The 17,522-nt window shown below is 36.9% G+C and overlaps 1 protein-coding gene across 5 annotated transcripts; it reads right to left on the reverse strand.

The window, feature by feature from the left end:
• Positions 1–841: 841 nt before the first annotated feature.
• Positions 842–17,322, reverse strand: LOC18443736 (Iron-sulfur cluster biosynthesis family protein). Of its 5 annotated transcripts, none has more exons than XM_006853918.4 (4): positions 17,012–17,322; positions 16,394–16,649; positions 1,727–1,844; positions 842–1,279 (listed from the first exon to the last, which is right to left on the reverse strand). In XM_006853918.4, exons 2-4 carry the CDS (start codon positions 16,581–16,583, stop codon positions 1,177–1,179), a joined length of 411 nt encoding a protein of 136 aa, XP_006853980.1. In that variant the 5' UTR covers positions 16,584–16,649; positions 17,012–17,322; the 3' UTR covers positions 842–1,176. The 5 variants fall into 5 exon arrangements, with proteins under 5 accessions (XP_006853980.1, XP_088723458.1, XP_088723460.1 ...); XM_088867332.1 differs by having other exon boundaries at positions 842–1,294; XM_088867334.1 differs by having other exon boundaries at positions 16,791–17,059.
• Positions 17,323–17,522: the final 200 nt, after the last annotated feature.

Consider the following 17,522-nt stretch of genomic DNA (forward strand, 5'->3'; position numbering starts at 1 on the left):
TCACCAAAAATATATTTTTTAACTATTTTATCATGTAAGCCCTTGTTATATCCATTTATGCCCCAAATTTTGCTTCAAAATTATCTGTACAATAAAAAATTAAAATAAAATATTATGAACTGTCTGATCAAGATTTGACAGGTAAGTGATAGCTTGTGACATTGTGCCTTAAGCCCTCCACTCATATCTTATGGCTGAGAACAAGAGTCACATATACCATATATGTGGGTGGGGTCACATAGGAAGCGATCCCTTTGCTCCCTTTATGTTTTTCTATGCATAGACAGAGGAGGCTGCATAGACATAGGAGGCTTCTATACCACTGCTTGTCTTTATCACTAATGCCATTATCAATCATGGTCTGGTAGCAAAGAGACCATGCTACCGATGTCTTGGTTTGCGGGGAAAGAAAGAGAAACAGACAGAACATGTGGTCTTAAAAAAAGCAGCTAGCTAACAGGTGAACTGCTAACAGGTGAACTGAAGGAGAGAGAGACATGATATTTGGCAGCACAAAGACCATGCTACTGATGTCTTGGCTGCAAAGAGAGAGAAACAGACAAAACATGTGGCCCTAAAAAAAAAGCAGCTAGAACGTAACGAGAGAGAGAGATGATGTCTGGTAGCAGAAAGACCATGCTACTTATGTCTTGGTTGGAGAGAGAGAGAGAGAACACGAGGCCTTAAAAAAGCAGCGAGCTAACTGGTGAACTAATATAGGGGGAGAGAGAGAGAGAACATGTGGCCTTAAAAAAGCAGCTAGCTAACTGGTGAACTAATATATATATAGATATATATATATATATATGAGCAATGAGAGAGAGAGCATTAACAACTGCACTTTCTTCCTCAAATATAGAATATCATTGTAAAATACACTAATTCCATATACACGATCAAGCTTTTTCTTTTAGCAGTTCAATCAACAAGAAATGTCAATATAAAACAAAATACAAAGAATTACAGGCCAGGAGAATCTACAGGAGAAGAATAAGAGGCCCACTGGAAGCAGCAATACCCAAGATAAAATTATTGTTGTGAAAAACAATATTTTGGAAAACAAGGTCAGTTTTCACTCTTTCTTCAACTTACTAGTGGCTCAAATGTAAGGGATGAGTGGAAATTTTAGTAGATGGGCCTCTCAGTCATTACAAGGGCAACAAAATCAAGAGCTTCTTAACTGGTTCCTTGTTTGTTAGCACCACTACTTGTAGTCATGAAGGATTCTCCACAGCCACATTGCCCTTTTGAGTTGGGATTAATGAAAATAAACTCAGACCTGCAAAACAAATCACTTTTGTCACAGAGAGAGAGAGGTTTGTGTCAGGAAGGCATGTGCGAGGGAGAGAGAGAAAGAGAGAGAGAGAGAGGGTGCTCTCAATTTAGAAATACAGTGGAGGATTTCTCTTTCAGATAGAGAGATTGCATATTTCATCGTGATATGACAAGAATCAGATAGAGATTGTGGGTCTTGGGGGCCCAGGGGGCATATCTAACGTAGAGAGAGACGATGGGTTTATTTGCATGAGAAAAGGCAGAGGAGAGAGAGATTCCTACGGCCGAGAAAGATAAGCAATGCATTTGCAAGAAATAGGCAGCAAGGCAAAATGTATAAGATATAAAATTGTCTGTGTGCACGCGTGTGTGTGTGTGGGGGAGGGGGGGGGGTGCAGGTGTGCAAGGAAAAAGGGCAGTATGTCAAGACTGAGAGAGGCAGTAGATTTACTTTAATGTATCATCTACAAAGTCCATTTGTGTCCCTATGACATGCATGAGTGCTTTCGGATCAATTAGAATTTTGACACCTTTATCCTCAACTAGCTCGTCAAATTTTCCCTTCTCATCTGCACAAAGTTAAATGCCAAACCATTACATTATTTGTAAATTGCTAGAAGGCTGTAATCGTCAAAACAGAGAAACAAAGACTATGTATCAGGTAAATTGAAAAGAAAATTCCAAATTCGACTGCAGAATAATTTGGCAAATTGGAAAATCAATCAACACTAGACAGCTAATTGAGGAGTTATTCTAGTCTTTGAAATGTCATTTCTACCTAAGATACAAGAGAAACATTCCATACACTTTTCATATTTCATTGTCCAAAGTACAATTAAGTCACCACGAACAAGGTCCAAATCATTTTTCCACTTCAAATCCTACTTGACATGCCACCCAGCCATTAGATATTTTTGTTATTTTTTGGCAAAGTTAGTGGAGGTTAAAGCGAGTGCCCAATCATTGTATCAATGTGGGAAGATTGTATAAAAGGATTATACAAGACTGAAAAGTAAAAGGCTCTCAAAGGCTCCCAATATACGAGTCTAATCACTACATCGCTCAGAAGTACATACTCAAATTCTTTTTTTCACTAAGTTTGCAAGGGTTTGAGAGTGCAAACCACCTACCGTATTAAGGTATAAAAAATGTACGAAGGAAATATAAAAGACTGGATGTAAAGTGCTCTCCACGAGCTCACAGTAAGATCATTAGATCACATGCTTCAGGAACTACCTTAGTTGCTTGTCTTCACTTGAACTTATTTCTTACTTGGGATATCTCTTCCCAATTTTTCGATCTCTTCCCAATTTTTCCACATTTCACAAATAAGGTCACAACTATTTTCTTTCTTAGCTGCTGTCCATTAAAAAGGAGTCCGAATTTCATCAACAAGGGTTCACTAATTCGAGTTTCTCCGGCAATGAGACAAAAAAAGGGAGTCCCACACTTATCTATTATTCAAAAAAATCTTTCGCTGGTCCCACTTTTTCACAGTCTAACATATTTTCTTCCAATTTTAGTTTCTTTTTCTTTTAGTAGGTAATACGAATTATAGAACAAAAAAAATGGCATCACACCTATTTGGGGCACGTCCCAAACAATGCTTCAAAAAAAGCAAGGCAGCGCCTAGGTGGCCAGAGGGGTCCAGGCCACCCAGTACCTAGGTGGACGCCCAAAACCTGGGCGGCCCAAGAGAAAGAAAAATGTCCATAATCTAACAATATAACTGTATAACACATAAGACAAGAGTTAGGGACTTAGGGTACACATAATACAAGATCAGTGAGTGACATTTAGATCGATCTAATGGGGTTTAGGTTTCAAATAAATCTAAAACCCACAAATTTCCCCCTTGTTTATTAAAAAAGGCCTAAAAATGCTCCTCAACGAGGAGCATTTCCGCCCTAGGGCAGGACACAGGTCCTGGGCGTCGGCCTAGGCAGGTTCTAGGGCACCTAGGCGGCCGCCTAGGTCTGGGCGAGGCGGTCAGGCTCTCTGGACCACCTAGGCGCTGGGCGGTCCGCTTTTTAAAATAATGGTCCCAAAAATAAACACCCTAATGGAGAATCTCCAAATAATGAGAATCTGACATCTGGGTCCCTATCGAACCAAAAGTAACACAACAACAAGATTAAGACTTCTGATTTCCCAATGTACTTTTGAATCGGCTGTTGACTCCTGTCCTATAGAGGAGTTTCCCTTGAGTATTTCAACTTTGTCATTTGTACAACAACTTGCAAATCACTTTGCACTATGATGAAGCGACCACCCAGCACCATTGTTGTATCGTATACTATGAGGACATATGCAACCCAAACCTGAAGATGGGCATTATAAATTAACTGTATGTCCAATTGATGGACATTCACTTGCATAAGCTAATTCAGATTGACGCTGATAAGACTACTCAGACCAAACCATGAGAAAAATAAAAGTTTAATGGATATTGATTTTAACCAGCCTGGAAAAAGTCTACAGGTAAAATACCTCTAGCCTTCGTTGGAGGTTCTAGAATGGTGATGTATTGACCAGAAAGTGAGCTACAAAAAAATTCCAGTCAATAGATCACTTTGAATGAATGAAAACACACATTAATAAGCTGCATCCAATACACAAATGCCAAGGTTTACAAACCAGTGAAATTTGAATAACTTCAGCCCAAAGTGCGTTGCTAGAATAAATTTGATCATGAAGTCTAACTAACATACTTATATCCCCCAACTTTGTCATTCTTGATAGCTTCTTCTACAACTCTGAATCTGGAATCTGTGATGTTATAAAAGAACTAGAAGATACAACGGTTATACAAATAGATATAAACGTTGCGACAGTCTTATAAATGCCCAAGATTTCATTAAGCCTCTTAACATTTCTGATATCAGGACATCTTCTACGAAAAGAAAAAAAGGGGCATGAAACATTTCGCAACATGATAGTGGAAAAAGCCTACTGCTATAATGCATAGATACTTGCGTATGCTTAACATAACCATTTGAGAGCCTGCAATCTTCCTTGACCATCTCTCTCTCACCTTGCACAAAATTGTCGACTGTGGAAATGAGAAACAATAACAGCGGACCAAGAAAGGGACATACAAAAAAAATGAGGGGAAAATGGTGAGTCGTCGCTAAATATGGAGTGGAAAATGGATCCAAAATATGCCAGGGAGAATGAGATGGGAAGAGTGGAGCTTCTGTGCATGAAGACGAAATGAGGAGAGAGGGAGAGCTCGATTTTCTTTGCAACAATGGAGCAGAGTTTGGTTTGTGTGTGTATAGAGACAGAAAGAGAGAGGGAGAGAGAGGGATGGTAAATACAAAGAAAAGGGTCAACGGTTAGTGTTACATGGACACTAACACTTATGTTGGTATTTAATACGTATCCAAGTGTCTAGTATGTGGAGTGAAAAGCCCAATACTTCCTAACATGTTCATGCAAACGAATAAGAGAATATAAATATATGATACAATGTATATATTATATTAATATAGAATCCCATTATAGTCCCACAAAGCTATGTTGGTAGTATGGTGGCACTGGTGCTTCATAACCAAAAGCTTTAAAGTTTATTCCTATTGTGAATAGTTTTTTATATTATATAAAACTTTTTCCCCACATGGCCTATATTATTTTGTTTGAGAGAAACATGGCCTACAAAATTTGAAACCTTGAAAACCCCCACATGGCCAGAAAAAAACATGAATCTTCGAGTAGAAATCAGACCTTAGATAGAAGAGCAAGCAACAACTAATGCTTTTATGATATGAAGTAGTGAATTATTATATAAGACATGTTAGAGGAAAACCACGACACAGTTCTGAAATCTAATGACATCATCAATACATATGGGCCAGTGTCAAAAGGGGTATTGGTGAGTATCAATTTGTACATAAGTGTCAACATGCGACACCAAAGAAAATCTCAAGTGGCAGGTTAACACTAGATAATACTCAATGCGAAAGACTTATCGAGATCTGACCTTCACTATTGTAGTTTCAGATACTCAGATTATCCCCTAAACTAGGCAGAAAGACCTCCTTTACTCTCCTTCCTATCAGTGGTAGAGGGCAAAAAGTGACACATGTACCACCTTCTTTTAGTTAGGATATGCCTATAATGATGATGATGATGATGATGTACCACCTTCTTTTAGAGTCAATTTATTTTTACTTTATCCAATGAGCGACATCCTGGTAGGCTGGTCCAAATTAAGAGTTCACTTTGCTTTTTGAAAAGTGGTTCAAACTCTTCATATATATTAAAATACCTTGGGACTAAAACAAACTTGACACACTCTCCTAAGGGCATTTCCTTAGATATTTAGTGTTTTGTGGCATCACGAATAACAACATCCGTGTTGATGATTACATCATCATTAGTCTTGGAATGCCTCACCTTTCCGATTTTCCCATGAAACCTAGAGATTCTAGGATGTAGGCTCTAATCCATCTTTTCATCAAATGCTTTGCTCATATCCACATTCTTAATCATAGTACCCACTTTTAACTATCTCACTTTACTTACCTTTACTTTGTAAATGTAACAGATTCTACCGAACTATACTCTGGCCTTTAATGATTAACCGGATTCATGCTAAGTCCACTTCAGATACACGCTTATTTTGCCCATCAAAGCGAAACTACTTCCACCTTCAGTTCAGTGTTACCCCAACACTTGTAATTTTCTTCGGTGTCGTGTGCCGACACGTATTGACACTTCGACACGCGTTGACCTTCCCCCTTCATATTGATAACATCATTAGATTTTAGTACAACGTTGATACTATTTTTTTCTAACGTGCTTTATATAATAACTTACTGTTTCATATCATAAAGCATTGATGGTCTACCTGATAGAATGACATGTTGCTTGCTCTTCTAAGGCTCGTTCTCTACTTGTTGCTTTGTCTTTTATCTTTTGGGGCCTTATTTTTAGGGGATTCAAGCCTTTTAAGCCCCATGAAGGTTTTCAAGGATTTAAATCTTGTAGGCCATGTGGGGGTTTTTCAAGATTCAAATATTGTATGCTTCGAATCGTGTAGGCCTCGTGGGATAGAGGTTTTATAATATAAAAAGTTAGTTACAATAGTATTTGAATCTTAAATCATTTGGTCATGAAACAACAGTTCTAAGCTGCTACTGATGTAACTTTATGGGATAGAATATCAATATATTAAATATATACATTATATTATATATTTATATTCTCTTACTCATTTATTAAGGAAATACTGAGTTTTTTTCCACATACTAGACACTTGGATACGTACTAAATATTGACAACCGTGTCGGTGTCATGAAACACTGGTCCCTCAGGTCATGGAGTCTTTGTGGCCAGATTTGTATGGGATGCCCTTCTTCCTCTCAGATTGGAGGTAAGTGGCTGGCTGGCGAACATAGATAAGATTCTCACATTAAAAAAATTTCAAAGTCATAGGTTGAAACTTCCATAAGTGTATGATGTGTAATACTTAAGGTGGATGATACTGTCAGACATCTACTCATCCATTGCCCTTTGGATGCTGCCATGGTGGTGGCTTTCCACTTGGAATGGAATTGTGCCAATAGTGATGGCTACATACACGCGCACACACACACACAAAGGCCACATAATGGCCAAATCATTAATAAACAAATAAAAAAAGACAAGAAACAAAATACAAGAAAGCCCAATGATAAACAGATGAAATGTATCCTATAGAATCATTGATAACCCTAAGTGTCATTATTCCATTCTTGTTGCAAGTGTTAAATTAAACCACCTAGCCGTGCATATTTCTCTACACCAAAAGCATGTGCAATTATATAACAATAATCACTTTCTATTAACGTCTCAGATTTTTGTGACTTCTTGACCAAGAACAGGAATCCAAGGTGTTTCCCCACAAATTATACATCAATGTTTGAGAAAAGGTTTCCCCAAAAATAATGTGACATAATGTCCATATCAAAGAAATTAATGCACTTGTATAACAATATCTAAATTTCCTCAATCCCCTTTCCCTTGGTTCTCACACAAGTTAAACCACTAATCGCTATGTTTTTTAAAAGACTACAAATGATACAATTCACAGACCAAATTACAAAGATACATGCAAAAAGAATATTTCACAAAAAACAAATGAAAAAAGTGAGGTATCCCAGTTTCATTTCATCGTTTAGTTCCAAAAAAAAAAAAATTATAGTTTTGCAATTATAAGCTTTAACTCATTTCTAGCAAAGGAAAATTGAGGTCCATCCATATTTAGAACTTCAAAACCAAATTGTGTATGCACAATAATCAGGCATGGAGATAAAATCAACATAAACAACAATAGAACAACACAATTTGACTAATAAAAAAAATCATGAGATAACATTATACATTTAATTCCCCTCGATCTCTCAGGTTTCCTTATTTCTTGCCCAAAGCAGCCTAGCATTTGCCAATTTTCTCATAATTCATCCATCAAAAAGCAAGAGTTCAAACAAAAGAAAGAAATCACAATTAACAAAACAATTAAATATCATTTCATGAAAAAAAAGCAAAAGATGAGAAAAAAAAAGCCACAATTGAGAGTACAAGAGAGGCCATTATATGCCCTTTTCTTTACACCAAGACGAAGACAAGGGCACAACCTTAGTTGCAGGAAATGGTGAACTTTTTTAACCAGCAGCAAATGTTAACATTAGGGCTTGGTGTTTCAATGAAGCACCTAATTTCTCTGATGCCGCTTTTAAGTATGAGGACATGATTAAAGGTCGCATACTGCAGATGAAAGAGGTGTTAGGCTTAGAATATAGTCATGGAAATAGCACGATACATGTGAACCCCTAATCAAGTATGATATTTCATTTTTAACCCTTATTTGAGTATGCATTTTATTGATGTCAATGGCAATTGTGATTCGTGACAAGAAGATTTAGTTTGGTAAGAAGAGAGTTTAAAGAGGGCAAATGAATTCCTATGTTATCTAACTCATCATCATAGCCTCTTCCCAATTAATTGGGGTCGGCTCCTACGTTATATAACTGGTAGGGATAAAAGAAATTCCCAAATTCAACTGCAAAATAATTTGGCAATTGGGGAAAAGAATGAGCTCAATTGGTACTAGATACCTAATTGAGGAGTTCTTCTAATCATAGAAGTGTCATCTCTACCTAACACAAAAGAGCATCATTCCAAATGCTTCTCATAGTTCAATGTCCAAATTTCAAATATGTCACGGTGCGAAAATTCCAAATAATTTTTCCACATTCAAATGCTACTTGACAAACTACCTAGCCATTAGATCACACTCTTCAGAACCTATATCTTAGTTGTAAAACACAAAAACACAAAACCTATCTTAGTTGTTTGTCTTCAACTTGAACCTATCTCTCACTTTTGATCCTTCGCTTCCCAAATTATTCACATTCCTCAAATAAGATCAACTATTTATTACTTATCTGATGTCCACTGAAACCAATTGTCATTAAAAAGGGGTTCGCTAACAGGAGTTTCTCTTGCAAATCAGACAATAAAATAAGAGTGCCACACTTGTCATATTTAAAAGTAGCTTCACTGGTCGAAACTTTTAGTGATTCGGCATCATTTCTTCGAAAATTGATTTATTTTATTCTTCTTTCGGTCGGTAGTAAAAATTACTGAACAAAAACAAACCCCTATAGGACATGTCCCAAAAATACAGACCTTTTGAAGATAGTCCAAATAGTGAAAATTTGGCATTTGCATTCTATAACAACCGAAAGTGACACAAATTATACTTCCAATTACCCAATGTACTAATGGGTTGGCTGTTGATTCCTCTTCTACAAGTGCATTTTCCCCAAGCATTGAATCCACACAATGCTGAAGTTCACTATTCAACATTGTCATTTGTGCTAAACTTTGCACTGTGATGGACCAAACAACTAGCACCAGTGTTGCATGGTACATCACGAGGACATAAACAGCCTACTCTATGATGGGATGGTGAAAATTAACAGCATGTTTCCAATGTAGGACATTTAGCTGCATAAGCTAACTCCGCTTGGAACTGATTGTTGAGACCTGCCCATGAGAAAGATGAAATTTTCATGGGCCATAATTTCTATCAGCCTACAAAAAGATCTACAGTGTACATAGACAAAATGCCTCAAGACTTCCTAGGGGGGTTTCAAATGGTGCTGTTTTGACTAAGTTAAAGTGAGTTGCTCAGAATTCCAAAGTCCATCTATCACTTTGAATGAATGCAACAACAACTTCAATAAGCTGCATCATACCTCACTAAATACAAGAATGCCCAGGTTTACAAACCAAAAAGAAGGATGAGGCCCTTTAATATATTTACCATTCATAAATTCAAGGCAAAACGAGTTGCCAACAAATTAAATTTTCCATCAAAATTTTGTCTTGACGTCTATATAACATATTGATATCCCCCAACTTTGTCCTTCACAGTAACCTCTATAACTTCAAATTTGGAATCTGAAGAATTAAACTTGGGCCTGAGTGGTTAGCAGTTGATGTTTGCAATGCTATGTCTCAAGTTTGATTTCTCCTGACTAAACTGCCCAAGAAAAAGAATCTGAAATCTGGGCTTTTGTGGATATCAATTCTCATGCAAATTGATATTATCACTACAACAATCTTGTAAACGCCTGAGATTTCACTAAGCCTCTTGACATTTTTGATAGCAAGCAATCTTTTATGAAATAGATGAAAAGTGACATGAAATATTTTGGGAGATGATAATTCAAGAAGCCCACTGCCAAAAGATAAAAACTAAAATATTATGCATTATGGTAGTACATTTATATATATGCAACTATACACATATATACTATACATTTACATTAGCAATAAGATATATTCATTGTTGTGTCAAATACAATATAGGAAGGTTGTACGACCAGTTATGCTTTATGGGATGGAATGTAAGGCAGTCAAGAAACAACATATCTATAGGATATGTATACCTGAGATGAGGATGTTGAGATGGATGAATGACTAGACAAGAAAGGATGGAATTCAATATGAATACATACGAGGGAACTTAGGCAGTGTTTCAAAAAGCGCCCACCTAATGCCTAGGTGGCCCGGGGGGGCTTAGGTGCACTGCCAAGACTTGGGCGAGGAGTCCCTGGGCGGCCGCCTAAGTTCCTCGGACCCCACCTAGGTGGTAGCCCAGTGCCTAAGGGAAAAAATGCCACTCATTGAGGGGTATTTTAGGTTTTTTTTTTAATTTAAGCTTCTAAAAAATGAGTTTTAGGTTCATATGAAACCTAAACCCCATTTGAACCATTTTCGAGAGAAAGAAATCAAAAAATTTGGAATTTTGTGATTTCCATAGGATCGAAGGGTTTCTCAAAGTTCTGAGAAATCGATCCAAACATCACCCTTTGAGTTTAGATTTAGTTTAGGGGATTTTTTTAGGACTATGAGAGGGTTTTTTATAAGATTTTGAGATTGAAAAACATCTCAAAGGTAGAAGTTTGAAGATCAAGCAATCAAGGTCAATGAAAAAAAATCTCAGGGTGGAAGTTTTAAGATCAAGCAATCAAGGTTAGTGAAAAAATTTTGTTTTTTTGATTACTTAGATCAATTTGAGATGTCTTCTTTGGGATCTAACAAAAGTGGTGATCCGGGTTGGAAATATGGCTAACCCAAATCCTTTAGATAAAAATTGCATAAGATGCAATTATTGTGAAAAGGACATGAATGATAGTATAAACCGGTTCAAGAAACATGTTGCCAGTATCAAGAGGGGATATTATCCCGTATAAAAAAGTTCTTGATGCAATTAGGGAGGAGATAAAATATTATACGTGTATAGTTAAAAAGAAAATAGAGGAAAAAGAGTCATGCATAGCAGGGCTAAGGTATGGGGTTTGTGTTAATTATGACGATGATAATGATCAGGAGGGGGTGTGAAGAGGTGGAGCATCTTGCTATGTCCCATACTTGGAGGCAAGGAAAAGGTTGTAGTTGGTTTAGGGGGTGGGGGGCCTAAGATGTCTCGGGATAGGGGGCCCATAGATTTTTTTTTGCCCTGGCTTGACCCTAAGGTTGAAGGTAAGAAAACAAAGAAGCAAATAACCATTGAAAACAGAATCAAGAAGGAAGAGAGAGAATAATATAGTACATTTCTAGGTGGTTTTATGAGGCGAGCATTCCTTTCAATGCCACTTGCCTAAGCAGCTTCTGCACTTTGGTAGAGGCTATTGGCCAATTTGGGCTTGGTTGAAGCCCCCAACTCCATATGAGCTTTCAAAGCCGCTTTTCAAAAAAAGAGGCGAATGTCACAAGGGAGATTGGGGAGTCATAAAAGGATGCATGGGCTAAGTATGGGGTTTATGATTGATACTTGGAGTGATAATAAGAAAAGAAGTTATATGAATTTGTTGGTGAATTGTCCTTTACGGACAATATTTTTGAGGTGTACTGATGCCTTTGATGATAGCCAAGATGCCCATTGCATATTTAAAGTGATGGAGAAGAGCATCAAAGGAGGTTGGGGAGCAGTATGTTATAGACATTGTCATAGATAACACGCTCCTAATACTGCTATTGCTAATTTGTTGCGCATAGCCTATTCTAATATCTTTTGGACACCATGAGCAACTACTGTATAGACCTCATGCTTGAGGCTATTACGGTTTGACCGAGATTGTAGGTGCAGTTAAGAAGGCTAGGTCAGTTACGACTTTCTTTTATGGGCATACCCTCACCCTCAACATGATGCACATATTTACAAAGGAGGAGATTGTGAGGCCCAAGATCATGAGATTTGCTCTTGTATGTCATGATAACTTCATTCGAGGAGTGTCCAATTGAGACAAATGTTTACCTCTGATGATTGGAGAGTATGATCATAAAAGGAAGAAGGCGGGAGATATTGTCCTTTCTAATGCATTTCTGACGAGAGGTGAAGGATGCTCTTAAGGTATTTTTTCCTCTTGTCAAAGTCTTTCACCTGGCTGACAACAACAAGCCGTCCATGGGCTATATATATGAGGCAATGGAAAGTTGCGAGAGAGAGAGCCCATAATTTGGATGATGATGTGAACTGCCATGAGCCAATTTGGACGATTATTGATGAGAAGTGGGATAGGCAACTACATCAATCATTGCATGCAGTTGGTTAATTTTTAAACCCAGCTTTTTATTATGCTGATAGGAGTCTGCAGACAAATTACACAATTATGACTAGATTAATAAGTGTCCGGATGTGCTAGTCCCTAATGAGGATATCTAAGACATTATATGAGCTGATGAGCTAGTAAGTTACAAGTTCGCATTGAAGTATTTTGGGAGTCCAATGGTGGTGAGACAAAGAACAAAATTAATCCACTTAATAATATGCCTAACCCAATCCTCAAGTACAAGTTTCATGTTTGTTGTTTGTTTTTTATATTTGGGAAAATTATAAATACCCCCCCAAAATCAACTTTCTACACATCCTACCCCCCAATACTTTTTGTATTATACCCTAAACCTCAATACTAATTTTCCTTGTATTTACCCCCCAATCAAAAAGTCAATGAGTTTTGGGACAAAATTGCTCTTTTTCTCTTTCTTCTCCTTTTATCTCTCTTTTTCTCTCTACCTCTCTCCACCCATCCTCTCTCCACTTGTTTCTCTCTCTCTATCTCTCTTTCTCTCTACCCTCTCTCACTCTCTCTCTATTTCTTTCTCCCCATTTTTTTTATGCGGTACGACAAGGAGTGTGCTAGACCGCAGCATGGGCAAGGGAGCAGTTCTTGGAATTTGTGCGGTCCGGCACACTTCTTGCCAGACCGAAATATTTTTGTGGTTCGGCACGTTTGTGTTAGACCGTAAAAAAAAAAATCAGTCTAGCAAGAAGCGTGCCAGACCGCATAAAAAATGGAGAGAGAAAGAGTGAGGGAGGGTACAGAGAGAAACAAGTAGAGAGAGAAAGCGAGGACGAGTAGACAGAGATACAAAGGGAGGAAAGAGAAAGGGGGCAATTTTGTCCCAAAACTCACTGACTTTTTTTATTAGGGGGTAAATACAACGAAAAATAGTATTGGGGTTGAGGGTATAATACAAAAATTATTGGGGGGTAGGATGTGTCGAAAGTTGATTTTGGGGGGTATCTATAATTTTCCCTTTATATTTTATACATAATCAAGATTCATAATCAATTTGCAGCCAACACAGGTGTAGTGCTTCATACTTACAAAAGTTGGCCATTTGAATCTTCAGCCTAACCATTACCTCGTCTAGCTTTGAGCAGAATTAAAGTACTTTTGAGATGGTAATTTAGCGTACTTTACTAGTTTACAGTTTACTATTTTGTATTAGTAGTTGCAAGTTAGTAATTACTGATTACTATGTCAATTGTAAATTTGTAGGATTATAATAAATTATTAATTAGTTCCTTTGTATTAATACATTTGTTAAATTCTTAAAAAAAATTATTAATTAGTTTCATTTGATTTTCTTAGATTCATACAAAGAAACGAAACATGCTTGAATCAAAGAGGCTTAATGACCAAGTTTATGTGAAGCACAATCAATACTTGAAGGAGAGGTTTGCTAGGAGAGATAAGAGAGACCCCTTCAGATAAACAGATATGGATAATGCCATGGAGTAGTTGGTTGATGATGATGAGGTTGAGGGGCATGAAGGATTGACATGGGATATAGTCATGGAGGCCCTAGGGACTCCTAAAGCCACTAGATCTTCTTCACAGAGGACAAGGGTGGAGGAGGAAGAGGAGTAAGTAGAGGTAGATTCAGAAGAGATAGAGGAGGACAACCATTATGTTGAGGGAGATGATTCTAATCATGATGGGCATGACTCCGATGCATATGACGATGCTTTTTCTGATGATAAGTGATGACTGAGGATTCTTTGAGTCTTCAAAGTCAATTTCTTTCCTTTTTCTTTTCCACCTCTTAGTTATGTGCATGTAACTGTATATGGACTATGGATATGGAGTATGGAGGAGTGTATGTGGAGTTATGGACCATGGACATCTGATATGCCCTATGTGTTATTTATTTCCTTTTCATGATGATGAATCGATGTCTTGGATTATATTATCCTATTTTTACTGCGTGGTTAGAGTTCAGACTATGGTATGGACTATGGAGTATGGTCTAATGTCTAATGGTTTGAACTTTGAATTGAAATGTATGGAATTATGGAGTAATGGACTATGGATTGACTATATATTATGTATCCTTAATGTGTTATATGTATCAATATGCATTTTTTAGTTGTTACACTAAATCTAATCCTAAAACAATTGGATCTCCTATGCTTTGAATTCTACCTAGGCCGCCCAGGTTCCGAGAGGCCGTCTAGGCATTGAGCGGCTTGGACCCCCCCCGACCACCTAGGCGCCGCCTAGCATTTTTTGGAACAGAGCACTTAGGTGTCACTTCATTAGGCGATAAGATTGGGGAAAGTAGACTTAGGTGGGCTGGCCATGTGCAGTGTAAACCTATTACAACACTAGTTACGAGGTGCGATTTGGTGCTAGTGGACAGGCTCTAAAGCGGTAAGGGGAATGCCCAAAAGGACATGGATAGAAGTAGTAAGAAAAAATATGGTGACTTTTTTTATCTTACTGACGGTATGGTACTTGATAGAGAAGAATGGAGGAACAAAATTCATGTAGCCGACGCCAATAAATTGGGATAAAGCTGGGATGATGATGACGATGATGATTGTTATGTCAAATAGGATGCTTATATTCTATTGGTACGCAAGATTTTGAAAAATATAGAGTCGTATCCCCGCTCTTTGTACCCGTCCCCACAATCGCATCTAAGTCGGGGAATCATGGGTCCATAGTTAACAGCCAGAGTTCGAAGGATGTTACTGAACACTTAGTTCGTTGTTATGGATATGAAGGCTGAAAGTACCTAATCTCTATAAATTTATGGGCCACTCGATTCACCACTCTATACTAATTCATATAGCTGAATTCACAGATTTCTAATCTCCCAATTGGAATTATTTGAATGAAGCCACCTTCCCTAAAAGGGCACCTAAATAATTTAGAAAACAAACCTAATAACATTGAAAAATGAAGTGCACCTATAGAACTATAAAGCATCCTAAGTGCCATTGCTTCATCCATGTTGCATGGTTTAAAACAGACATGCATAGCTCTATAAACAAAAACACATATTAAATGTAGTTACTTAACAATAATTCATTAGCTCTTTGTATCTCGGCTTTTCAACCTCTTGACCAAGATGAACCAGCATCCAAGGTGTTTCTATGTTTCCACACAAATTATGCATCATATGTTTGAGAGCATATTTCTCCAAAAACAATATAAGATACAAAGCATGTCCAAGAAGAAATTAAGCATATCAAAGAACACATTAATGCAGTTATACAACAAATATCTTAATTTCATCAACCACCACCTTTCGATTCGTTCTTGCACAAAGTAAACTAAGAATCACCATGTTTTTGAAAAAGCCAAATACAATTTACAAAACAAATTACAGAGATAGAAAGAGGCAACCAAGCAAAGGGTATAATTCAGAGAAAACTAAATGAAAAAAGTGAGATTATGTCAGTTTCATCTTATAGCTTCATTCACAAAATACCCTAATTTTTGCAAAACGGAATTCATTTCTGGCAAAGAAAAATTGGAACATACGAGCTTCTGGGTCCATATTTAAAACTTGAAAATGAAATTTCAAATACTAATGCACAATAATCAGCATGATGAAGATAAATTTCTAATGAACACAATATAGAACAAAAATAGATATCTCATCTAAAAAAATGATTAAACTTGAGTCCAGTTAATTCCCTTAAATCTCTAAAGTATCTTTCATTTCTCTCCCAAAAGAGCCTAGGATTCACCAGATATTCTCACAAATCATCCATTCAAAAACAAGATTATTGACGAAAGAAAAAAATACCAACCAGAAGCATATACACAATAAAATTTTACATGACAAGGGGAAAAGATTGTAAAAAAAGAACTGCATAAGAAAAAGGGGAAAAGATTGCGAAATACAAACTGCATAAATACACAGAAAAAGCAGAAAAGATTGCAAAAGAAAACTGCATAAATACACAGAAAAAGGGGAAAATATTGCCAAAGAAAAACTGCATAAATACACAGAAAAAGGGGAAAAGATTGCGAAAAGAAACCTGTATAATTGAGAGTGTAAGAGAGGCCATTACAACCCCTAGCCTTTACACCAAGACGAAGATAAGGGCGTTGCCTCTGCTGCAGGAGTTGGCGAATTCTTGAAGCAGCAGTGTCTGTTAAAGTTAGGGCTTGGCGTTTTGCAGAGGGGGCTAATCTTTGTGATGCAGCTCTTAAGAATGAGGACGCCATTAATCAGGTGTGATATTCTTCAACTCTGAGATGAGAGAGTATGAAACTTGAAGAAACGAGAGTTTTCTGTGCCCAAAAAGAGAACTCGTAAGCAGTTAAATTTAGGGAAAATGATAGATACCCCAAAATTATTTACCACCCAAACAGTAAAAAAAAAAAAAAAAAAAATTTTAAAAAAAAATGTCCTTTTTCTCTCTCTCTACCCACCCTCTGTCTTTCTACCGCCCTCTCTCTACTCCCTCTCTTTCTCTACCTGCTCTCTCTCAATGTAGAGAGAAACCCTAAATTAACCTTTCTCTCTCTACTCGCTCTCTTTCTCTAGCCGCCCTCTCTCAATGTAGAGAGAGACCCTAAATTAACCAGAGACCGTAGTAAGAGAAACCCAATATTCAGTATACGATTCCGGGGCAAGAAACCCTAGAAATTACCAGGGTTCAAAACACGTCCACCATGAATGGAAGTTCAAAGTGTGAAGAGCCTCAGATTTATCTGAAGAGACTGTATGGAACGTATATACTTGTCTATTATAACAAATTACAAATAACAATAATAAAAGCTAAATCATAGACACCCATACCATACCCAGAGTTACTATAAAATACAAGATAGGATACCTATTTAATTTGAATTTAAATATGTTAAAATAAAAAGTAGTTATATCATAATATTATTAGACTTAATTTAAAATAAATTAAGAAGGAAATTTATGAAGTAAGGTGTTGGGAAACTAGTATAATTCATAGTTAAAGTATCTAGAAAATCATTACATATGCTAATAAAAATATAAGATATTATAAAAATAAAAAAATTGTAAAATAAACATCTATATACAGTTCGCAAAAGTGGAAAAGGGGAACAAGGAAGCAAAAACGGTATCTTTTATTTTCTTTTTGGAGAATAGGAAATCAGCTTTTACAATAATAGAAAATTTGTAATCGT

The sequence above is a fragment of the Amborella trichopoda genome, chromosome 5 (genome assembly GCF_054954075.1).
Source record: "Amborella trichopoda isolate Santa Cruz 75 chromosome 5, AtrichopodaSantaCruz75HAP2 v2.0, whole genome shotgun sequence".
NCBI classification, from domain to species: domain Eukaryota; kingdom Viridiplantae; phylum Streptophyta; class Magnoliopsida; order Amborellales; family Amborellaceae; genus Amborella; species Amborella trichopoda.

What these genes read in the sequence shown, in the direction of transcription:
- LOC18443736 (XM_088867332.1), bottom strand. Translation starts at nt 16,583, where the DNA reads ATGGCGTCCTCATTCTTAAGAGCTGCATCACAAAGATTAGCCCCCTCT. An exon ending in TTACACTCTCAATTATACAG is followed by an intron (nt 1,845 to 16,393) that starts GTTTCTTTTCGC and finishes AACTTTGTGCAG; the next exon opens with ATGAGAAGGGAAAATTTGAC. An exon ending in TTTGTAGATGATACATTAAA is followed by an intron (nt 1,295 to 1,726) that starts GTAAATCTACTG and finishes CTGTGACAAAAG; the next exon opens with TGATTTGTTTTGCAGGTCTG.